This window comes from Elaeis guineensis, chromosome 3 (assembly GCF_000442705.2).
Source record: "Elaeis guineensis isolate ETL-2024a chromosome 3, EG11, whole genome shotgun sequence".
Taxonomy (NCBI): domain Eukaryota; kingdom Viridiplantae; phylum Streptophyta; class Magnoliopsida; order Arecales; family Arecaceae; genus Elaeis; species Elaeis guineensis.
Genome location: NC_025995.2, coordinates 112775683 through 112800677, shown reverse-complemented (window position 1 = coordinate 112800677; position 24995 = coordinate 112775683). Strand labels below are relative to the sequence as shown.

General features: G+C 37.7%; 2 protein-coding genes across 9 annotated transcripts; one reads left to right on the top strand and one right to left on the bottom strand.

Annotated features, from left to right (window-relative positions):
* Positions 1 to 671: 671 nt before the first annotated feature.
* LOC105040832 (TOM1-like protein 9) lies at positions 672 to 11919 on the top strand. 5 transcript variants are annotated; one of them, XM_010917537.4, is made up of 11 exons: positions 672 to 1175; positions 5378 to 5462; positions 7513 to 7611; positions 7703 to 7816; positions 8024 to 8184; positions 8765 to 8846; positions 9222 to 9307; positions 9685 to 9849; positions 10245 to 10393; positions 10553 to 10756; positions 11078 to 11919. In XM_010917537.4, the coding sequence occupies exons 1-11, from the start codon at positions 1075 to 1077 to the stop codon at positions 11719 to 11721; spliced, it is 1890 nt and encodes a 629-aa protein (XP_010915839.1). In that variant the 5' UTR covers positions 672 to 1074; the 3' UTR covers positions 11722 to 11919. The 5 variants fall into 5 exon arrangements, with proteins under 5 accessions (XP_010915839.1, XP_010915837.1, XP_010915838.1 ...); XM_010917538.4 differs by adding an exon at positions 4864 to 4942 and having other exon boundaries at positions 1115 to 1175; positions 10245 to 10756; XM_010917535.4 differs by having other exon boundaries at positions 10245 to 10756.
* A 2027-nt stretch (positions 11920 to 13946) lies between these two features.
* On the bottom strand, positions 13947 to 24488 carry LOC105040834 (proteinaceous RNase P 1, chloroplastic/mitochondrial). Of its 4 annotated transcripts, none has more exons than XM_010917541.4 (7): positions 22132 to 24471; positions 21632 to 21721; positions 21327 to 21508; positions 16959 to 17079; positions 16534 to 16602; positions 15557 to 15689; positions 13947 to 14362 (listed from the first exon to the last, which is right to left on the bottom strand). In XM_010917541.4, the coding sequence occupies exons 1-7, from the start codon at positions 24052 to 24054 to the stop codon at positions 14160 to 14162; spliced, it is 2721 nt and encodes a 906-aa protein (XP_010915843.2). In that variant the 5' UTR covers positions 24055 to 24471; the 3' UTR covers positions 13947 to 14159. The 4 variants fall into 4 exon arrangements, 2 of the variants coding, with proteins under 2 accessions (XP_010915843.2, XP_073110553.1); XR_002164149.3 differs by having other exon boundaries at positions 14197 to 14362; positions 15557 to 15694; positions 22132 to 24483; XM_073254452.1 differs by lacking the exons at positions 13947 to 14362; positions 15557 to 15689 and adding an exon at positions 15730 to 15918 and having other exon boundaries at positions 22132 to 24488.
* Between the last annotated feature and the right edge of the window lie 507 nt (positions 24489 to 24995).

Sequence of the window (24995 nt, the reverse complement as noted above, 5' to 3'; positions counted from 1 at the left end):
TTGATCCCCTAGTTTAGACTAATTTTTCTTGCCTCAATTTAAATGGAATAGTGCCCAAGTTGACTCCATCAAGGCTAATGAGTTAGATCAAGGTTGAGGATTTAAATGGTTCTAATAAATAAATTACATTATATTCAACTTATGGACACGAGAATCCTCCATGATAACTAAAATCTGCTATATTCTTGAAAAAATCAAATAGTTTGCACGGTAACAATCTTTTCATGGTCCTGATGCTCCAAGCAATAGTCTTTTGTTATACTTACCGTAGATCTTTTCATTAATCTTTTTTGCAGGGTTGAGTTGGATCATTCTTAAAAGAATCATTCCATTTTTTTTTTTTTGCAATGTGCACTATTGGATTACATGATAGCTTCTATGATATTTATGAACTAAAATGGATGAAAGAGATGGTTCGGAGTGCTTTAAGATTTATATGGGACATGATTCAATTGTTGGGGTCATAAAAAAATAATAATTATTTTTCTTTTGTGGGAAAGATACCACTATTTACGGTTAGGAAAGGCCCCATCTAACTGCATTTACAAAATCGGAGAAAACAAAGACTTTACGTCCTCTTTTTTTAAAAAAAAAAAAAAAAAAAAAACTCCTTATCATCGACAGTGAAGGCACCCTGTTGGTCAAACCTGCCACTTTCCTCTTAAAACCCGAGCACACTTCGACGGGGAAAATATACTGGAGAGAATTCCAAAGCCCGAGAGCATTTCGACAGAGAAGGGGATTGTAGCCCACCAGCAACGGAAAGGCGAGAGATACATATATTTTTTTGTAATTTTATTTTTGTTTCCGTTGGGGTTTTAGAATAAAAGGCTAAGAGAAATGGGATAAGAAGTAACACCGACGGCTCTCTAAAGGGCTTTCGAATTCAACGGCCTTCTCGCCTAGGGATTCTTTTCTTGGGGTTATTTGGGTTCTCGTCTCTGATCGCCGGTAGAGGAGGGAGGCAGTGGGATTCGCCGTCTTCGCCGGGATCTTGTCGGTGAGCTCCGGATTTCGCCTTGATTGCGTTCGAGGGGTTTGTTTTTCCATTCTTTTCTTCGTGTTGTTGGAGACATGGCGGCTTCTTTGGTGGAGCGTGCCACGAGCGACGTGCTGATCGGTCCGGATTGGGCGATGAACCTCGAGATCTGTGATATCCTCAATCGTGACTCTGGGTATGCGCTATTGGCCTTTATTCCTTTCTGTGGTCAGATTCTTCGATCGTTAAATTTACATGTATTCGCTTCTGCCTTGGATTTCTTGGAGGTAATCATTAGATAAGATGTTTTCCCGTTTAATTCTTGATTCGTTTCCACTGTTTGTTATTTTTCAATCGATCTCTTTCCGAAGTTTCCTGTTTTCTTGAACCTGGTTTATGGGTAGGTAATAGTTTGAAGCAAAAGTGGGTTTTTTAAGGAAAAGTTTGAATGGTATCGTTCGATTCTATATAGTTTTTGTTCTAGGAGATTAGGTTCCTGATTCAAATAAGGGACAATAGAAAATAAGGAAATAAGATCTGCTCTGAGTGGCACTAACCTCCCAAAATTTGCTTCCTGGGTTGTCAGCCTCTTCGTTCTCCAAAAGAACAAAATTTGATCTGAATACTATACTATTTTCTTGATACAAGAGTAACTAGAACGAGGCAACAACTGGTCTGATGCCAACTCGTCACTACTCCTACTGTGATCAGACCTATTGCAAATCACCACCCTAAATGATCACTTAACTAGTTCGACGTGGAAATAACTAGATGCCTTTAATGGAGAACTTCTAAATCGCATGAATCTTCTTTTTTTTGGGGGTGGGTGAGGGACAAAATAAGTACACAAAGACTCCAATCTCAAGATGAGGGTTGGAACCTCCAAGATACAGTCTTTTTTGCATTTTTTCCCCCTAATAAAAAGATTGCCACTTGTTTGTCTTTTATGCAAGGGGAATGTAGCCTTTGCAAGCTTGAGCTTTGCAGGCAATGATGAAGACAAGAAGATTGTAATCTGCCTTCTCATCATGGAAATTCCTAGAAATGAAAGAACACGTGGACGACACATTTTAGATGACTTAGACATCGCCCTTGAACTTCATGAGCTTTGACATGTTGGATGTCTCTACTGCCAAGTTGAAACTCTCCAATCTAAGCATCCATGTCTTTAATCAAAACGCTTATTTGGTCTAATCCTTCTCTAAATCTTCGTTATCCCCTATCAGTTCTTGTATAAGTATCTTAATTATTTTAAATTGTTGTTCATTAGGATCCCTAGAAGTGTAATCATAGTCCAGTCAATGCTCTGATAATAGCTGTTATTATACCTGATACAAATTAAGAAATAGAGATGAAGACAAGAAGGCCTGCTTCATGAAAACCAACCTCCGGAGATTCACTTTGAGTGGCGTCGACCCTCCTAGCTCGATGGAGGAATAAAAAATTGTCTGAATTATCTCTACTGTTTTCACTAATAATAGAATTACAAACTAATGGTGGGATGCCAACTTTCACAATCATTTGCATTGCAAGTAGTCATGCCAGCTGATCAATTGTGCAAGTGGGTAGTACCGAAATAGATATATGCTACTCATCAGATAACTCCTAATCTAATAAATTAAATATTTTTAAACATGCTCAAAGATTGGCACTTGATGAATCAAACCCATTTGAATCTCAATTAGTAGCCATGAAGATTATATGGATGCAAGCCTCAGAAGATAAAACAATTGTGTCTATGCAGGAATTGCTTTGTGATTTTATCATAAGGTTGTTTGGTATAAACTTTTTGACCTCACTGTCAAGTACTAGACTAGTGCCTTGGCAATGTCTTCAAAAGCGGCAGCCTAGAGAAAGGGTTCGAAAGCCCTATGTCTCTAGGGTTAAGATGTTGCATGAGAAAGAAGCATAGCTACAAGGTTTCCTAGTTCAAATATGATGATCCATCCAAACTTGGGTAAACAATCTTGACTCATTTAGGAGACAACATGAAAAACTTACAATATGCTTAAATCTGAATATATTCATAGTCTTTTAGATATATTCCTTTCAAAAAGAGAATTACATTAATGGAAGGTGTGAGAAATGATTTGCACTAGTTGGCAATGACTAGTTCAGCCCTTAGGTTGCGTTTGGTAGCTAGCAATCTATCTAGATTGTTGGCAATTTAATGTGGTAATCTGGATTACTGTATTTGGTATGCTTTTTGGATGGTAATCTAAATTGCTTTGGCAATCCAGATTGCCTCATGGGAGGCAAGAGGCAATCTGGATTGTCTTGGGGAGGGGTGGCTATCCAGATTACCACTTCTTTGGCAATGTTGCAATAAAAATTTTGGACAAAATTATTCCTCAAAAAAATCACACAAAATCCATTGCCCAATCCTCCCTTCTCTTCCCCACCCCCCTCGGCATGTGCCCCCGGCCCGCGGCTCCTCTGCCTTTGCCCCCACCACCCCCAGTGGTTCCTTCACGTCCGTCCTCACCACCCCCATGGCTCCACACGCGCTCACCCCCTCTCCACCCTCCCAGTGCCCGTAGTTTCTCACACCCCCCGGCCCGTAACTTCCACCACACACGCACCACTCCCGCCACTTCTCATCAGAGAAAAGGAAGAGCATCCGGACAAAATTATTGGGGGTACTTTAAAATTTTGATTTCATATTATCGGTAATCTGATTGTCATACCAAATATGTCAATCAATATTTTCAATAATTTTACTGCAACATTATCTGTATGTACTAAATACAGTAATCAACATTATTGATAATTTAATGGTGGCAATCTATCCTAAAGGCAATCTACATTACCTTCCAAGATTGCCTGACGATGCACCAAATGCAACCTTAGTTAAAATAAATTGCAAATTTGGCCTCAAAAGGTTGATAACACATAGCTGGGACAAGGGTTGTTGCTTGTGATTCTTTATTGGAGAATGGCTTTTGATCACTTTATGATAGTGCGGAGAAAGTTGCTAGATGCTAAGATAAATCTAAGGAAAGGCGATTGATGAAGTATGAAGAGGAAACGATAGAGTAAAAAGAGAATAGCATGATGGATTGAGGGATAAGTTTTATTGGGCTTTCAATTAGTGTGCAAGTTACATTTGCATGTGTGATACAGAGTTGATTTATCAAAAAGCAAAAAAAAAAAAAAACTCTCTCTCTGAATCTTCCTCTACCTTTCCACTTTCCTTCTGTTCCCCTGGCTTTCTTTCTCTATTTGGTTTTCTCAAGTTGAAAATAAGTTCGGATGATCAAATCTTATCCTATCATTATTTGATCAAACTTTGATTGTTATGTCTCCTTTTCATTTTCAAAAACAAGAGAGGTAAAATGTTTCACCAATGCATCTTTAACATCATCTTGGTTCATTGAATCAGGAGTAAATGCAAGAGCAGATTCAGAAATGTGAAATTTGAGGAGCTAAAGAAATCAAGGGTCTGGAAGTGCTTAGGAAGCATATCATTAAATACTAACTAATCCTTATCTACTCATTTGGTTATTAAGTTTTAGATAATTACTCAACGGAGTATTCAAAAAAAGATAAGATAATGAACTTATTTGCCCAAATGACCACAACCTTAGCTGCATGAGATTGTGACATGTTCCCTGGGTTATGACATTTTTCCCTGCATATTCTGCTTCAGAATATGCGCCTATTTAACCCCCAGGATCATATTGCAAAATCATGTAGGATTATGGAGGCAATATAAATGATTTTGTATGGACATAAAAGAAGCTGCTATTCATATGTAAGTTTATACCTTTCTAATTAGATAGAGTTCGTATGTTCTGATGTAAAGTTATCTACTTGTTGATTCTGGCTTGTTAAGCTGGCATACATCATGCTTACCCTTCCACTTCTTCTTCTTTTGACTACAGACAAGTAAAAGATGCCATAAAAGCCCTCAAAAAACGTATTGGGCATAAGAACCCAAAGATTCAGCTCCTTGCACTGACAGTAAGTTCCATAGATAGTTTTCATTGCCTCATTTTTTTTTTTTAAGATAAATTTTGAGATATCTATACTCAATCATCGACTTTCTGGAGTTGCTTGTAATGGGGGTTTTTGTGTTAACTTGATGAAATGCTTATGTTTGCACGTATTTTCTTTAAACTATACTTACAGGCAAACATGTATACACCTTGTTCTTACTTGCCTGATTTATATCTTGCATACTGTACCTGGCCCGAATCTCATTTCACTTGACAAAAAGCCTGCCCTACCACCACAAAAATCTGCATCAAACCCTCAATGGGTTATCCAACTAAATGAAATGTTAAGTTTGCTCATATTTTGTTTAAACTCACTGGTGAATGTGCATACAACTGGTTCTTACTTGCCTGAATCTTGCATATTGTGCTTGTTTTGAAACTCATTTCACTTGTCATGAAGGCTGCCCTCTCGCCACAAAGATTATGTGTCAGAGCCTCAAAGAGTTATCAAGAAGACAAGATGTCCTAAGCTGAAATATATGGAGGTTGTCACAAAGGATTTTGAGAAGTTTGTAATAAGATTGACACGCTGCGTAGTATAAATGATTGGCAAATAGAGATTCATAAAGCTCACCCTGAGGAAACCAAGCTTCATGTTTTAATGGTCAACAAAGGCTCATGCTTTTCACATGCAATAACTGTGGTCTGGATTTGTTTTGTACAAGTTATCTTACTGCATCAATTACATTGTTGTCAGTTGTAAGTATTGAGGTATCATGTGCCAATGCTGCGCCAGTGTAACAGTGACATAATATGTATCATGCAATGTCAGTGCTTGGAATGCACTAGCATGCAACCTGGTGCACACCCATGATGCAGCTAATGAAGTACCAGCATGGTACATGCTGATCTATGCCAACCATGTTGACCAGCCCTTTAATCCTCTGACTTAATTGCAGTTCTATCTTATGTTGGCACAAGTTTGTACTTTTGCAAGACTTAATTGCACCTCTATCTTATTTTGGTACAAGTTTGGGACAAAATGATGAACTTCTTGGGCAATTCCCAAGACCATTATAAATTGCCCGTGTTGAGCTTAAAGTACCAGCATGGTACATGCTGATCTATGCCAACCATGTTGACCAGCCCTTTGATCCTCTGACTTTAGTGCATTTCTATCTTATGTTGGCACAATTTTGTACTTTTGCATCACTTAATTGCACCTTTATCTTATTTTGCTACAGGTTTGGGACAAAATGATGAACTTCTTGGGCAATTCCCAAGATCATTAGAAATTGCCTGTTGTTGTTGAGCTTCATCAGTATTCATCTTGTCTTTTTCCATCAATAGTCAGTGGATATGACTGCTCTCTATAGAATGCTTCATACTCTTGTCATAGAACAACTAATTCTATAAGATGTATATAACCTTGATGCAGGTCCATTCTGCATAAACTAGACTTAAGGTACAAGCCATAATCATCCAACCATGGAGCTGATAGGAACATTATATTCTGTTCCATATTTTCAATTTTTCAAACAAATTTTTAGATGTAATTGTTTTCTTTTGCTCTTTTATCTTTACCACCATTTGTGGTAAATTATAAAACTTCTTCCGTGATTGTAATCTTGGATTTGAAGATGTTTTAATACTTCTAGTCTTCTTTTTATTAGCCCATTGCGCTTTCTAACCTTTTTGGATGAAGAGAACTTTTTATATTGTTTGGCTGTTTGCATAGGTCAAAACATTCACTGGTTATCTTTATCATCTGCAATTCTGCATTGTCCTTCTAAAGTTTATTGACCATTGCTTGGATAAGTTGATAAATTATGACCTATTTCATTTCAGTATGAAACATTAATATCCTGTCATGTTGCTGCAAGTGATCTTAATATTAAGAGCCAGTCGTCCATGGATGCCTTTGGTTGTCATCTTCTTTTGTGAGCTTCATAGTGATGTGATAAGGATCCTTTTTTCGAAAGAACAAATGATGTAAGAAGTAATTGGAGGAAGGATTTTTTTCCTAGAAAACAGTGAGGAAGATATTGTTTTCTTCATAAATGTTTTCTTTCTAATTTAAGTAGACATTGAGGGCTATGTTGTAAGCGGGCTCTTTGGCTAATATTTGATGTCTCAGATTGTTTGCAATTCCTCATAAAAAGTAATTCTCCACTTCCTGTTGCATTTAGCTTGTTAGTCTAAGGGAACTTTGAAGTGTCATTCGGTGACTGCACGAGCATAAAGTGGGAAATGATAGAAAAAATGGTCTTCCTGCCTGCCTTTTGTCCTTCAGGTTTCATGGCAGGCAACTGCTCATGTATAAAGATGCCTTAGCCAGGAATTTTGCACCAACTCAAAGGGTTACCATCTGGTTAATAGCCTATCTTAAAATCTTTGACGGTGAGCATTGAGTTGATAGCCTCTAAAGTTAGATCATATAGACTGAACGAGACTTGTTGATTAAGGCTCTTAGTACTTTAGAAGCATCATTTGTTTCTATGGTCGTTCTTGTGTTATATGAAGGCTTCATATTGCAGTTATTTTTAACTAATATAGTCTTTTGCTTAGTCTTTTGCTCTTGTTATCATATTTCAGCTGTTGGAAACAGTGATAAAAAATTGTGGAGACATAGTTCATATGCATGTGGCTGAGAAAGATATACTGCATGAGATGGTGAAGATAGTGAAAAGAAAGGTTGCAATTGTTCATATAAAATTTTCCTTTTTAGCTATTTCTTTCTTCATTATTAAAATCTCAACTAATCTGAAGCTTTTTCGTTCCACAGCCAGATTTTCATGTCAAGGAGAAGATTTTAGTATTAATAGATACCTGGCAAGAAGCTTTTGGTGGTCCACGGGCAAGATATCCACAATATTATGCAGCTTACCAGGAGCTGTTGGTATGCTAGACTATGTTCATAATTTTTTGAGCTAGGTTGTGAGCTGTATATCTACTATCTAAACATGTTGCCAAGCAAGTTCTTACACAGTCTGACTAAAGCTCCTATCTTGCTTTAAGTCTAGGAGAAAGTGTTTTTAAATTATAATATGTCAGCAAACAATCTTTTTCTAATTAGATGTTCTCTTAAAATTCCCCCCTACATCAGCGTGCTGGAGCTGTATTTCCTCAGAGGCCTGAGAGGTCTGCACCTATATTTACTCCTCCACAGACACAACCTCTGAGATCGTATCCACCATCTTTGCGAAGTCCTGATTATCAACAAGAAGTGCCTGAGTCATCTGTTGGATCTGAGTTTCCTGTTTTGAGGTGCAGTGCCTAACTTCTGACATCTATATTTTGGAACATATGACATAAGCAAAGTATGATACTTGTAAATGCATGTGATCATTGGTTAATATTCCAGTTCTTCAAATTTGCTAATTTGCACTATATTGTTTTGCCACATATTAAATCTAATGGCCAAAATTAGGGTTAGAAACGTCTTTTGAAACTAATATGAAATAATTTTTGATAAAAGCATAAAGTGATCAACATGTTGATACCTTCCCATTCTTTGAACTTCATTGTGACTTAAAATAAAAGAGGTAGTTAGCAAATATCGGCTACGGGATCACTTTATGTTTGGAGTAATATTTTATTCCTTCAAATGATATATCAAATTATTAGTGTAAAAAATAAACTTGTTTGTGTTTCTTTTGAATCAAATAAAAACAATGGTTATATAATTTAGAAGGTGTTTTCTCATAACTTAAGCTAGTAGTACTTTTCCTTAATTTAGAATCATGCAATAGTTGGGTGCAATTCGATCTGCAAATTTTTCCATTCAGATTAACATTCTAAGTTCCAGTGCTGTGGTTCAGGATTGAAATTCTCTTTATTTTCTCAGCCTGACAGAAATTCAGAATGCTCGTGGAATCATGGATGTTCTTGCTGAAATGCTTAATGCTTTAGATCCTGGAAACAGAGAGGTATTCCGCAATATGACACTTTTAATCATAATGTGACTTGTTATACTTTTTGAGAAAATATTACTGATACTTTTTTTTTACTTCTGTTAAACAACCATATATGTTAATGCTTGAAAACATTGGAATGCATCTTTTTTCTCAGAATCATGATCTCCAAAATTCTGCAGTTGAAGATAATATCAATTCTGTCATTATGTTGGCTGTTTGTTCATACATTTTTATCAGACAATTCGCAAAACTCAAGTTCCTTAATCTTCTCATGCTGATTTATTCATCAAAATATTGTTGCTCCAATTTGTCCGATGATTATTCAATACAAAATCGGTATAATCATTAAAATCACAAGTGCTGAGCCATGTTAATGCCAATATGCAGGGACTCAGGCAGGAGGTAATTGTTGACCTTGTTGAACAGTGCCGTACTTACAAACAAAGAGTGGTACAGCTTGTGAACACAACTTCGTAAGTCTTTGTAGCATTTCTTTTCCTTCTTGTCTGGCATGAGATTAAATGGACATAGATAGAATTTTGGAAGTGCATTTTTTGCACGTTCTACATCCTTTTTTGGGTGTGTCCCCTGGTTCTTCTACTACGTGGCCCCTCCCTTTTCTGTCTCTGTCTCTCTTGTACTCATTCATTCACTCTCTCATTCATCTGATGCTGTTGTTGGAACATATGTGTGCAAAAGCCAGGCTTTCAGCTAGATGCCTGCTTTCTCTTTGATTCTCACTTCTGAACTGACAATTGTTAGATTGTATCATAAAGCCCTTGAACTTATTTGTCTTGTAAAGAAGATTATGGTCTATCAGCTTGCATAATAGCTTTTCCGGTTGTTATAGGGATGAGGAATTACTTGCCGAAGGACTTTCTCTGAATGATGACTTGCAACGTGTGCTAGCAAAGCATGATGCCATTGCTGCAGGAATTTTTGTTCGTGTGGAAAAACCCAAATCACTTCAGGCATTAGTAGATGTTGATGATTCTGCAGTACAACCAGATCGCAGGTAATCAATTCATATTCTCTTGCTAAGTCATTTGTTTTCCTCTTACGCAGATGTGATGAAGTTTTGTCAGTTTTAAGCAAGTGCATTGTAGTTGTTTCACTTACTGATATGGGTAAAAAAATCTCCATGATCTGAATGTCCTGCTTGTGTTTTTCAGTACATAGACGTGTAAAGTAGTTGGATTATATGAAATTTATCGACTTGGACTTCTTATTTGTAGTTTATTGATTATCCTCAAGATTAGACTTATGAAAATATTTAGCTAAATAATTGAAAACATTGGTTTTCTTTGACTCACATTGCAAATGAGTCACCAATTAAGTAGATGCTTTTTCATTTGATTTCGGTCGCATAATACATTTTCCATATTTAATACTTGTGGCAAAATTCTGTAGGCCCAGTACAGTTGCAAGCACGAGTAACCAGGCTCCTCAGCAATTATTGTTGCCTGCACCTCCAGCATCCAACGGTTCAGCAACTCCAGCAGCCAAAATTGATCCTCATATGGACCTTCTTAGCGGGGAGGACTACAATACACCTAAAAGTGAGAATCCACTGGCCCTTGTTCCTGTTGGTGAACCACTTGCACCTTCTGTTTCTGATCAGAACCTCTTAGCTCTGGTGGACATGTTTCCCCAAAACAACACTAACAATAGCAATGGCAATCCTTCCAACTCTCTTGATTTGCATTCCACACTTCCAGCATCACAAACACATCCTGCTGCACCTCAGCTTCAGCTGCAAGCCCAACAGCCACAACAGTCTGCGCTTTATCCAAATGGAGGTGTCCCAGACACAGGCGTTCCACAATATGAGCATCAAGGAGCTCAATTGAACCATGCAGGTTCTACATGGAATGGTCAGGTTGCTCAGGGCTTAAATCCACAGCAGCAGACGCTAGGCTATGGTAAACACTCAGACCTTTTTCCTCGACTCTAGACTGCTTTTGATTGTAGATTTGCCTACATTTTATCTATGGCTATCTGCTTGTGGTCTTTTGTATACTAAATGTTGTATTTATCAAGATTGCTAAATTATGGATCGAGACAGAATGAAGCAAGTGCTGTATGAAACTACCAATTGAATAATAATAATAATGAGCAGTTCTGGGTGTACTGTCTTCCAAAACTGTTTCCTGTGAAAAAAAGTATTCCATACTGAGGGCATTTTCAATAATTTTCTACATGCATATTGGCTGGCCTATGATTGCTGTCATCTTTCTCAACAGATGCAAGTGATCAAGCTGGAGCACTCCCCCCACCACCCTGGGAAACTAAAACAGTGCAGAGTAACCAATTGCCTAATTTGCAGCCCCAGATAATGGAAAGTGGTCAGCTGGGAGGTATGTTTCCCCAACCAACGCCAGGCAACCAGCTTGGAAGCATGCACCCCCAATTATTGCCAGGTGGCCAGTTTGGAGGTTTGCAACCCCAGCCTATGCAGACTTTGCAGAGCAGTCAGTTTGTAGGCATCTATCCTTCACTGATGCAGAACAGCCAGCTTGGAGGTTTTTATTCTCAACCAGTGCTGGGAGGACAGATGGCAGGAATGCACCAAATACCCATGCAGGGCAGTCAGCTGACACTATATGGATATGGACTGCAGCCAGGAGCCCAGTTTTATGATCAGAGGAGACCTATGTACCTTTCTGCTGGTGCAAATGAGCTCGCTCAGAGAATGTATGGGCTTTCTATGCAAGGTAACAGCACATATATGAACATGACTCCCTCTTATCAGACACCTACGTCCTCTTCTTACCAGAAGCAGTCCAGCAAGCCACCCAAGCCTGAGGATAAGCTGTTTGGTGATCTTGTTAATATGGCCAAATCAAAGCCAATTAAACCTTCTGCTAATAAGATTGGGAGCTTGTAAAATCAGTGAGTGGGTCCTTTCTGTTTTGTTTCTTTATATATTTTTTTAATGATTTGCTGTTCTCGCTTTGGCTCTTTCTTTTATATATATTCTTCTCTTCTGGCTCCCTATTTGTATGTTCTGTCTGTTGGTTTTAATCATGTACATTTAATCTAGAGAGGGAAAATGGAAATAGATTGATTAGAGAGATTCAAGATACCTTTTTATTTTTGTTAACACAAGGTTTCAGAGTTCTTGTTGATGACAGTCTTGATGGCTGTTTTATAGAAAAAGTCACATTATCTATAATGTTGCAAGTCCTTGAACGGTTTGCATCGGACATTTACAATCTCAAAGTTTAGGTAAACTGCATTTCGTTGCGAAGTACCAAGTCCTAGTGGACTGAAGAACTCGAAAGACTTGGCCTTCGGATGTTTTATACTGCTTTTGTCATGTCAGTCCAAGGAGAGCTACGAGAGGAACTTCCTGAATTGACTTTCGAGTTTCTTTCTTCAATGGTACAAGCAGAGCATTCTCATGGTGCCAACTGTTTGCAAGGAAGCAATGTTGAAGAATGCATCTCGTCGGTTCACATCAGTTGCTATATTATCTTCTTTCTGATAGAATGAATTTTTCGTTCACTTTTCCTTTTTGTCATGCTGCAGTTAAAAATAGCGTATTTCAAGCAGGAATAATGTCCCCAGGAAACCTGTACTGTTTTGAGACATTTAATAGGCCCCCTTGGCCTTTTTGTTGTTTCATTTATTTATTCTGTTTATTTTTTTTTTAATGGAAAGGACTCATGGGCAATGGATGGGAGTGTCTTTCCTCCAAATATTTATAACATCCCAAATCCAGATGAATGTAGGATTGTTTCCAATTTATTTGGTACAACTATTAAAGACTTTACCAGTTTGGTAAGTTGATACTTTTGCACCTTGCTTATGTAACGAATGGCTTTCTCATTGAATGTCATTTTGCAACGTGCATCCACTCTTCCGACTGGCAAATATTATTATAACTCGTTTTAACTATATTTCTGGGTTGGTCTACTGGAAAATAAATGCTTGATACTGGAGCTAACAATTATGGCTGGCATGAAAATTAATTCCAAAAAAAAAGGAACAAGAAGAATAGTTTTCTGACAGGTTACTTGGTTTTGGTTGACTGCCGTTTTTGGAATACTCTAGTCTAGGAGGTGTATTCATTGTCCATTTAAAAAAACAGGTGGATAGGCATAACTGTATATAAATACTCCTTTACTCATGCCTATTCTTAAAAAGCTATTTATAAGACAAACCTTAGGCCTGTTTTATCCCTGAACCAATGGTTGCCGGGCGGGGTAACAAGATAGCTCCATCCTAAGGGCCCGTTTGGATAATCCTGAAGATTTCGTGGGACAGGGGGCAGGATTCTCATATCAGAGACTTTGGTGGGATTTGTTGCTTAGACTGTGACACGATGGACGGGAGGTGGTGGGAGCTGGAGAGAGATTGTCGGTGTTGCGGGCCCCAATCCAAAACCTCTCAAGATCTTTCTCACGCTTCCTCCCACACCCTCTTCACACTCCGGTTCCCCCTCTTCCAATTGGTGTTCCCAATCCCACGAATCAAGTGGGCAGGTCTCCCTTTTGCCCTGAAAGAGAGAGAAAAGAACACGTAGCATAATGCTTGCTTCTAACAGGAAAAATTCACCTTCCAAGAGTTTTAGAGTGTATTTATCAAATTATGCAAATGATATATGATTTGAAAATTATACTCCAATTTAAGTTGAATTGTGTTTGTTATAGACAGAAACGGCTTTAAAGATGGAGTGGTGGAGCGAGAGAGAACTAATCAATAAAATTTCTATCTTTAAAGCCAACTTAAGTTGAACCATCATTTAAGGACAATTCAATTCAAGCTGAATTATGATACCTCTCCTGTCTCACCATAAATTGCAGCAAGTGGCTCATCTGAAATTTTCAGGTGCCTGCTGACGAATGTGCTTGATCATTGGTTCATTCTGTAGTATTGGTGAGATGATACCGACATCATATAACTAAATGTATCTATGGTCAAACTATCTCTCAGCTTTGGCCCCATTTCCTTTGTGGCCCTACAATGACATTCCTTTTTTGAGAATACAGTGGTTATTCACCACAAGGCATAAAATGACTCATAATTCAAGATTTTTGCAACAGAAAAATATTGCGGAGAACTTTCAGTGTGGATTTCATGCTTCTATCATCAAAAAAGAAAAGAAAAGAAAAAAGAAAGAAGAAAAGAATATTATATAATGTTGAAGATAAAGGTAATTAAGGGCCAAAAAAGAAGTAAATATTTACACAAGAACCACTAACGTTGAAAATTCGACTTCAGGAGCCTCAAATATTTCCTGACTTCTAATAACAATTTTCCTGGCTGATAGGCCATAACATGTCTGCTGATGATGAGACCCGTAAAACTTGTTGGTCCCTGTTAGATTTGGAAATCAATAACACAGCCACACAATTTCTCAGCAGCCTCAATACTGGATATTATTGTATTTGGATTTTCCCTGTCAGCGATATCTCTCTGGGGACTTCTTATGAACTTCTCTTTTGAGCTTTCACTGGACCTGCTCTGGTTGCTAGCTCCAATGTATAAAGTAGCACTGATTGCCATCTTCTCAGGTTGTTGTTCTGTTTTTAAAGATATATAAATCAACATTACCTCCAGTTACAGTTAGCCATCGCTCAAGTCCTGATAAGCTTCATTTTTCCAGTGATATGTTGGAAAATGATGAGTTTTTTTCCATTTAAGCGTTTGCTGCTTGTAAAATGTGATGAAGCTTGTCAAGTTGTGTTGCATGGGTGTAACTTATTATATGCATGGAATTTTCTCATCTCAGACTAAGCTGTTAGCTTGATATTGCAGAAACACTTACATCTTAATCAACAAAGATGTACTATACATTTTTATAATGGCTAATTGTTGGCTGCTCATATTTAGACTTTTTTTTTTTAACAAAAAAAGCAGGTTCCCTAATGATCAATTCAACTGTGAGCATTTCCTTAACAATTGGTCCTACAGACTAAGAATCACATGTTGGTGGATACTACTTTGACAGGAGGATAATGGTGACGTACATTTTTGAATAAACTGAATTGAGAAGCCTTCTGCTAAGAAAGATGTTTCCCCATCACACTTAGGGCCTGTTTGGGAAATCCAGCGGGAAAGGACTGGATTTCCTATAGGAATTGGGCTTGTTAGCCTGCCCAGCCCTTTTTTTTCTAAAGGCCGATCCTAGTCTTGGCCTAAATCCCCACTTATGGGCCTGTTGGACCATAGGATTGAAAAAAAAAAAAAAAGACCTCCATTTAAAAAAAAAAAAAAAGATCCCACAGGATTTGGTCTACAGAGGGATTAGGTTGATATGAGTTTTACTTAAATAGGCTGTATAATCCATGATCCAATGGGAAATCCAGCCCAATCCTGCTGGATTTCCCAAACAGGCCCTTAACAGCTCTTTTCACCAGTTTTCCCTATTTCATTACATCATGACTTCTGAATGCCTTAAATCTTTTCCTTGGTTCTGCTAGCTAGCTCAAACTCTGTGATTCATTTCCTTGTACAAAGGCCATTATAACATATGAACTCACCCTTGGATTACTTTCCACCCTTCTAAGCTTTTCTTCATTTCTTTACCATGTCACTAAACAGTTTGTTCTTGATCGTTTTTTGAAGCATGACATTTTGTTGATGGCCTCCTAAGTTTTTTTTAAACATTTTGAATGTAAAATTTTACCAATCTAGAAGGATAACAGGAATTATGACATTTATAACATAAAAGATTGCCAAACTATCTAACAAGTCAAAGGAATGAATCAATAAACCTTCAGGTGAATTTGACAATTCTTCCGTCATCATATGCAAGTGGGCACGTGTTACACATAACCAGGTTCTTTCTCTCTCTGATTGATCATGTTCCACTGACATTGGGATATGCCAATGACCTTTCTCAGATTCCTGAACTTCAGATTAAGCAGATATCATGATTATGAAAAGCCGGATCCACTTAAAAAGAAAAAAAAACATAAAATAACTGAATTCTAGTTGTGATATGGATTCCCATTTAGTGAAATCACATTTTAGTTTTACTTTTTTTTTTTTTTTTTTCTGATTTGTGGTCATTCATCATATCTGACAATCTATGCATTTGGAATCTTGGATTATGCCAATGACCTTTCTCAGATTCCTGAACTTCAGATTAAGCAGATATCATGATTATGAATAGCCGGATCCACTTAATAATAATAATAATAATATAAAATAACTGAATTCTAGTTGTCATATGGATTTCCATTTAGTGAAATCACATTTTAGTTTTTTTATTTTTTTTCCCTGATTTGTGGTAGTTCATCATATCTGACAATCTATGCATTTGGAATCTAGGATTACTTCCATTAGAATATCAAGCTAGCACAGTGCTTTATAGTCAAAATGTAAGTGACTTGTGGCCACTCAGTGCGATTTTTAATTACCTTTTCCTCTGGTGGTTTGGCATAACAACGTAGTTATTCACATCAAGGTTAATTTATGCTTTCACTACCATATGTATCCCCTTATTAGCTAATATTTTAGCATGTATAAGATAAAATAACCAAATAGAAAACCAAAGGCATCCTATTTGGTAAAGTGAAGAGTCTATGAGAGGAAAAGAAAATTAGGAGCCTTCAAACCTATATTATCTTAATAATGCAAATATAGCATATTAGTTGACATAGATTCTACTGTTGTCCATAGTTCTGACTCCAAAATATGAGATGCAACACTGAAGTCTAGTGAAGAGTGAAGTGGAAGAGAAACAAACCTGGATAACCACAGAACAAGGAGGCGGCATGTGAAATTCAAAATTGCCACCATGATAACTGAAACGCACCTAGTGACAGGGCAAAAAATTGTTTTATTAGAGCAAAAGATCAGCGACTCATACATCGATCAGCTTTTAAAATGCTAACGTGGCTGTTAACAACCAGAAGAGTATATAACTTTCAGTGAATTAATTATATCAAAGATGTATTGCAAAAGGAGATCGAAAACTTGTTGTCTACTAAAAATCTAGAGTTGGAGTGGTCATTGCATGCATGGTGTACCACTTGTGGCATTTCTGGTCATTGCATCCTGTAGAAGTTCACTTCTTTTTCTGACCAAAAAATTGTTTTATTCACAGAATAAACATAATAACAAGCTCTATTTAAAATAAGTGAATTTTATTTTTGGAAAATGCAAACATACCTGATGCCTTTCTTTCCATTTGGAGAAGAAATCATTTCCTAAGACCTGGAATATATGATCTCGCATTTCATCATTCGTCACGATCAAGCACTTACATTTTATAGCTGCATACAACCAGTACCTGAACCATATGTTATTACTTACAGTTGATTTATTGCAGTTGGGCAAACAGGAATATAAGATGTTGCAAAAGCAATATGAGAGAGAAAAACAATGTTATGAAGTGGGAATAAAAACAGAGTTGCTTAGCTTTAACATGCAACAGTTGAGTTGTGATCTATATGATTTCCAAATATGTCAACATAGATATAGTATTGTGATGTATTAGGTCCCAGTACCCATAATGTATTAATTATTTCAAGACGACCTGGACAACAGAATCAGCAGCTGATGATTTGTCCAAGGAAACTCCAAAAAACAAACCAAAATCTTCTGTTCCATCTTAACAATCAACCAACGTGAGCTATGACTGTGCCAGCAAATTAAAATAATACATGAATGACAGTGCTTTTGCATAACAGATGATAAGGAAACACAGCTGCTATCAGTTTCTAAGCAGGAAAACTTGGGCTTTTGGTGTCAGGTTGACAGACACTGTAGAAGATATTGAACAAACTGTGAAATAGGTCTTGCTTAAGCTTCTGCAGGTTTTTCATTGTAAACAAAGTGCCATGTTCTATCATCCCATAGACATGAACAGTGAAAATCAATGTAGATTGAATGTAACCTTATAACTATTGTAGACTATTGTTAACATGCATCTTGTGCATACCTGCAGCAGAATTATATGCTTACTCCCAAAGTTGGCATACCACCTTGGATTTTGTTCATACACTAGCTAAGTAACTATCACCCTTATCAGTTGATAGATGCAATTAACTCACTCTTAGTTAAATGGCATCAGAGCTCATGTTGCAGATTTTATAGGGAGAATAATTTCCTTAAAAATTGAGTTCCAGAGCTCATCACTGCCACTGAATTTTAAATCATATAAACACTTTTAGTCAAGCATAAAATCTTGTTCTAAACTCTTGCAACTTGAGAACCTTCAACTGCTCAATAATACGTTAGAATAGATGAGTTCAGGCCCTTCAGGGGTTCTGAATCTTGACTTTGGTTAAGTACCATAGAATTTGGTTCCAAAATAATCCTTGTTGGTGAAAAATATCCAGAGTTATGATTTGCAATCACAAAATGCTCGCTATCAAGCCTTAACCCTTAAAAGATCTCAATTAATTTTGGTACATTGCCCCCATTATCTGTTTAGGGTCATTCATTCAATAAAAGTTAGCTCAGAGATCAAAAGGCTCTCTTATAGGCCCTTATAACTGCTACTATCCTATATATATACCCTATTTTCTGATTAAAAATAATCTGAATCCAGATAAGTTCAATATTTTTTTTACATATATTTTTCTGACTTTTGCATGCATGATCCACTGAAAGTATCAAGTTTACAGATTTGAATGATTTATTGTTTCGTGTGGATAAGAGATATCATGCTAATTTTCTCTCAATTAAACCAGTTTTAAGGTGTTCTTATGTGTTATTATCTGGTTATAGTTCTTCCTAGCTCTCTAAATGTTCATAATGTTTTACTGAGCTCTTTTGCAACAGGTCTGATTAAGTGTCGGAGATTGTTGTCTCCTTAGAGGAACTTCCTCTTGATTTTACAAGCTTAGCACACCAAGCATTCATTTATAGGTGTGTATCATGTGAAACTCCAAGGACCAGCCATGATGCATACTCCATACATCTGACCAACTTTTCTGCATAATCTTATCACCATGAAACTTCATTTTCAAGGGGTTCTAACATGAAAGGACAAATGGATGATCCAAACGAAAGACCAGTATTAAGTAATAATCTTTTGTGAAGTACCTTTCAGGTATACAAGAGGAATGCAAGAATCTTTCTCAAGAAATCTTCTTCTGATTCCTCTCTCTTTATGCTGCTTTGTCCCTCTTCTGTGACTGATCCTTGCTTTGCAATCAGAAGCAATTTTCTAGTTTTACTGACCTCTATGGCAAGCTTTCTAATCTTTAATTATCTGCCTCTTTATAAAGTTTTTGTAATGTAGTAAAAGGAGAGGACAAGTATTGACAAATTATAGGCTAGCAAGAAAAGATAGGATTAAAGAAGGAACAACTAGGATTTTAGGAAAATCTTGAGATTTTGGAGCTTATTGATGAAAAAATGACAAAAGACGGCTACAAACCTATGTTACAGCACTTAAATATTAGGGTTACAAATATTTCTTTTAATCCCAACCATAGATTAACTACTTTAAATCTTAGCCATTGAAAACTATTAAAATAAACCTTAAGGTACAGTACTGGTAAATAGTGATGGTGCTACTGTAACCCATGAATAGTAACTTGCTACAGTAAAATAGCAATTAAAATAAATAATTTATTTAAAATTTAACCCTAAGCTCCTGCATCATTCTCCTCGACTTAGAAAACTAGACTCTAACGAGAAAGCTTTCAAAATTTCAATATACATCTCTGGATCAATCTTCTTCAACTCATCTTCAGCAATCCAAGTACTCTGGCTGCTTTATCCAACCACTTCACCAAGAATCTTCTATCTTGGTTGCCCTTTCGAGACTTGACTTCTTTGACATCCAAAACATCTTCAACAACCTCAACTTAACCCTTAGGATACTGCTAAATCAGATCTGAAACTTTAACCACTCCCCATCAAATTGATACAAATTTGAAACATTAAACATTGGACTGATCTGCAGATCTGATGGCAGCTTAATTAAATAAGCATTTAAGCTTATTTGTTTCAACACTTTGCAAGGCCCAAACTTTCTTAACTTAAGTTTGTGATAAGTACGTTTAGGAAACCTTTTTTACCCTAAATGCACAAGAACCAAATCTCCTTCCTTAAATTCCTTGACACGATGATGTTGATTAGCTGTATTTGCATAAGTCTCATTGCTGATTTTTAGTACAGTTTTTACCTCATGAACTCGTCGAATGTGATCTGCAAATGTCTCTCCATCATCACTAACTCTTGCTCCTAATGGCAAAAGAACTAAATCAAGCACATGTACTTTTTTTCTTCCTATAATTAAATACGGATGGTTCTTCCTCTCTTCTATTCAAAAAAAAGAACTGATTGAACAGTTGTGATGGGTCATCCAGCCGAGCAGAGAAATCAAGTTATTAAGCAATTCTGCATTTTGCATGTTCTTTTTATTTATGAGAACAAGATGGTGGAATTTAGCAGTTCAGTACATGTATGACTTACACATTGTGCTGATATGGTACATGAATGACTTACACATTCAGCTATGAAGCCCATGTTGTATGCCTAGAGACCAGAACTTGGGGATGGTCAGCAGCAGTAAGTTATGGGTCCGTTAAAGCTGAGATTTTTCATCCATGCATCCCGGAGAAGTTATAGGTTAGTCCACAGAAATATTTCCCATCAGTCTCTCCTTCCTTTCTTTTTATCTCTATAGACACTATAGTGAGACACGTCTATCACCAATTGGCATTGTCTTCACACATCACAGCTAGTTCTGCAGCGCTGCTACGTCCTGCTTCTGAACAAGCCATTCAGCATGACTAAAGTGAAGATCTAGAAGGATACTTATTTCATTGGGGAAAATTTGTTAGGAAAAAGATGTCTTGCATTTGTGATCACTGAAGGGTAATATTGACAACTGAACTTCTTCACAAGTTAATTTTCCTAGATATCTATGTGCCGACTTAAGGAGAAGTATTGTCAGCTCTAGGGATTTTTTGAATAGCGAGTATGGAGGGCACGGCAATATTTTTCTACCACTTTCCACCTTCATCATGCACACTTTGTCAAACCCAATTTCCCTATCTATCTTCATCTTCCTCTTCCTCCTTCTTTCCATTCTTCCCCAAATTTAGTCTTCTCAATCTAGTGGAATTTTTAAGGGCTCACAATCACTCTTACTTGTGCTCACTTCTCAGTTTTCTTTAAAAGCTCCCATTCTCCTCGACCCATAGGTTGAGTTGATTCTTGGAAAATTTCCCATCTGAATATGCAAGAACAGGTTATACAATTGTGATTCATGCCAAAGAAATGTTGGTATATTTCAAGAGAATGTTAAAAACTCCTCTAATCATCATAGGTCTAATACAATTATGGATGCTTCTGCTGCTGCAAAATGTATATTTTTCAATGGTTCAAGTTCTAAATTAGCTTAATTCAAGCTGCTTGTTCCTTTTTCAGCTTCCCCATGACGAGAGCAACAAGGCGTTAAATCACTTGATAGAGCAAATTAAATAAAAGACAGATCACCGAAAGAAGCGGGATAGCAAATATAGGCTTATGCAAATCTGGAAAATGTTATAACCAAGATCATCAAGACAGGCTCACCAATCATCATTTGATCCAGTAGGAGTTGCATAAATAGCATCTGCATTTCTCCATTTCTCTACTAACTTCCCGTTGATAGGTCCATCCATCTTGCCTCCACTGAGCCGTTTGTTATGCACAATTATCAGTGGCCATTTCTTCGACGGAAGTTTCTGGCGTATGGCATTAACGACAACATTTACCTATACATAAAATATAAAACTTAAATCATAGCAATAGCAAAGAATTTTAAAGATAAGGAAATTTTAAATGCAATCCTGATATTCTTATAACACACCTTATTTATCATTGAACTCAAGACACACCTTATTTATTGAGAACCGCCTTTGGCTGAAAAGACCCACATTTGCAGCATCTACAACAGCTTCAAAAGGGCCATAGTAATCCAACCATTTCTACAAGTGGCAAACAAGTTTTTATCAGCCTCATACCGAGATGGATAATAAGACATCATGAAGCAAATTGGAGTTAAATAATAATTTGGTGCAGGAAAAAATTGCAAATTAAAAAGTTCAGAGGCTCTGAAAAATGTATATATATAAGATGAAAAATGGCCTGGAAAAAAAAAAGAATATCTGATTTTTCAGATAACATTTAGGATTTCATAATTCTTTTCAGTTTCAGAGAAGTTAAGAATGCCACTGCTGGAAAACTCATTATGATTGGACATGAGCACAAAACCTACTGCCATAATATTCAGGATATAAAAGCTTTTTGCAGGAAGAGAGCATGTTATGAGAAGAGTGACTATATAGTATCTAAAGCTGCATTATGAAATGGTAATTTATAGGTCAAGCTCTTGTACTTGGAATTTCTGAAAGCTTGCATTCCTTTCCCTCTTGCTAGCTATAGAAGCTACAGATTCAGCAAAAGTTGCAGTCTCAACTGGATCAAGGTCTATGGTCACCAACTTCTCGTCACAGCCCAAACAGACACCATCTGCATCAACATTAGCATGTGCCACAGTCCATTTTCCCTTACCCAACCAACCCAACCCATGCCAACCCCCTCCACCATTCTCTATGGCCTGTGCTGCCATCTTTACATCCCATTTTCTTTTTCCTACTCTGGAAGCAGTTGAACTCTTAAACCATGCCTCAATTAATTCTGCTGTGGATGGGGAAACCTGTCTCACATTAGTTCTAAGCTTGTGCAGTAAGTAATAAACCTTGTCTCCTCTACGAGCCGCCACACTAGCTCTTAAAAGTACCTCCAGTTCTGGCTCTTCAGGGTGGATTGCAGACTCCAACATATGTCGTTCTACCTCAAATGCTTTCTCAATATCACCAGCATTGCAGAAGGCCAATAAAGCAGGACCATATGACCGCAGTCTTGGAGTTATACCCAGCGCCTTCATTTGTTTTACAATCTCAAAAGCCATGTCTCCATTACCCATCGACATTGCCATTCGAGCTACGGATGTTAAAGCTGCTTCACTCATAGGAATTTTCTCCAAGCACATCTTTTCATAGATTTCCAATCCCCTCATTCGTGCATAGTCTCTGACATCATCGCTAAATTGAATTGGAGCACCATCTTTCTTACTACTTTCATTTGTTCCATCCAAGAAACCATCTATACTCTTGCCGACATCAAATTTTCCCTTCAACTCTGTTCTATAATGATGCAAAACATCTTTTAATTGACCTTCTCCTCTGATGTCACCTGAAAGCTGCCATTTTGGATTCCTTGCATCAACCAAGTCCCTGTTTTCATCCAGGTCACTTGCGTCCTCTTTAAAGGAAGTGATACTACTACCACCGGTACCACTTTTTGCAGGAAGAACGACCCCAATGGCTGCAGAAGAACACAGATAAAGCAACACGTTGTAGTGGTACTGTTCCATCTTGACGCCATCCCTTACAGCCGAGTCATATAGAGATATCGCCCCCAACACGTCCCCTGTTTTGGAGCACATGTCCAGACCAAGTCTCAGCTCAACTGCTGCTGTATCGACCTCAGCTTTCTTAATCCCTTTCTTCTGCTCCATTTTCTTGTGACTTTTGCCCAAATTTTCGATCTTTCTTAATTTTCTAACCCCCACTTCAACTCTTGATCCGAAGGAAGACGCCCCGGACCTGGAACCTCTACCTTTCGACCTATTCCTTTGTTTCGTAGCTCCAAGTTCTACCATTTTCTCCTTCACCGCTGGACGGTTCTCAGCTTTTCGATCATTCCTCTCCACCATTCCATCTAGCGAACTCAGAGACGGGAGCGGGGAGCCAGCGTCTTTGTGCCTTGCGTGGTTCCTAGCATTCTTCTCACAGGTCTCTTCTCTCTGGGGGACTTTCTCAGCTACGTTGCTCGCGTGCGATCTAGCAACGGAGACCGTCGGGAACTCACGCAGGAGAGCGGGTGTGGGTGCCGAGAGAGGGTAGGAACGGGGAAAGGAGTGGGCTTTGGAGCCGCTTGGAGATGGAAAGCTCCGAGAGAGGAAGAGGTCTCGGTGGAGAGAGCGGGAAGCGAAGGAAGCCATGCGGGAATGGTGAGCGTTCCATGGCGGGGAAGAGAATACCAAAACGGAGGATATATCCAGAGACCGATGGACAGGATGGGAAGCCCCGAGACCAAATTTACGTTGATGACCTCGCACTCGCTCGCTCGGTCGCGCACAGAACAACGGTACGTCACCCGAGAACCAAAACACTTTCCATCCCAGGACACCTGTCATAACGCAATTGGCCCCGTGTATTGCTGCTTCTGACTCGTCCGGACCCGCACCGGCCATCTCACGGCATGTCAATTATTTGTATCAGATTACCATGAAATATATTTTTTTCTTTTGGGTAAAATGCAATGTTTGCAAACTCCAGAAACAAAATTCCCCATCACAAAGTGAGTTAATAAAACTTGATGCTATCTGACCTTAGTTTCAATTGACAAATTATTGAATACGTACGATCATCCATATGTTGCTTGGGTTAAAAAAAAATATCTAGCCGCTAAGGGGTGGATCCTTGCTCCACACATATATTCTAATAAATTTATTTTAATATTTTATTAATTATTTATTTTTCGTGCAATCCAACACTTGTATTCGTTAGTCGTTCTACAATATGATATCACTGGTATTTTAATAAGAAATGTTTATGAAACTGAACCAATTAGTCTGTGACTGAATCATATCCCCCAAAATATCCCTAAAACACATTTAACAAATGTTTTATTCAGAACTTTGAAAGGTAAATTGGCATTTTAGCCCCACACTAACCACTTGACCAAAACCCCCCACCACCAACCACCCCCACTTCCTTTCCTCCTCCCACTCATTATGTAGATGTTGTTGGGCAAAGCACAACATCCTGATCTTTCTATAACCAAGTAATCGAATGTTCCATATATCCATAGAGTGTGAACCCTACCTTATCCCAAACATCTTCTTTGGCTTTCCTTAATCATATACCTTACATGTATTTAGTTGCAGTATTAAATATAGAAGCCTAAATTGGTAGATTTGAGATTATGGATAAAACTGATGATAAAAATAAGCAAAGAAATGGAAAACTTAATATGAAGACTTTGGGGAAAAGAAATAGTTTCCTAGGATAAATGTGTTTGGAAGTGTAACCTGGACTAACCTGGATCTTATCATGTGCACTGCATGTATCTAATTCTAACGTTAAACAAGAAAAAAGGAAACATATAGAAACAAGCGTACATCAGTAAGTT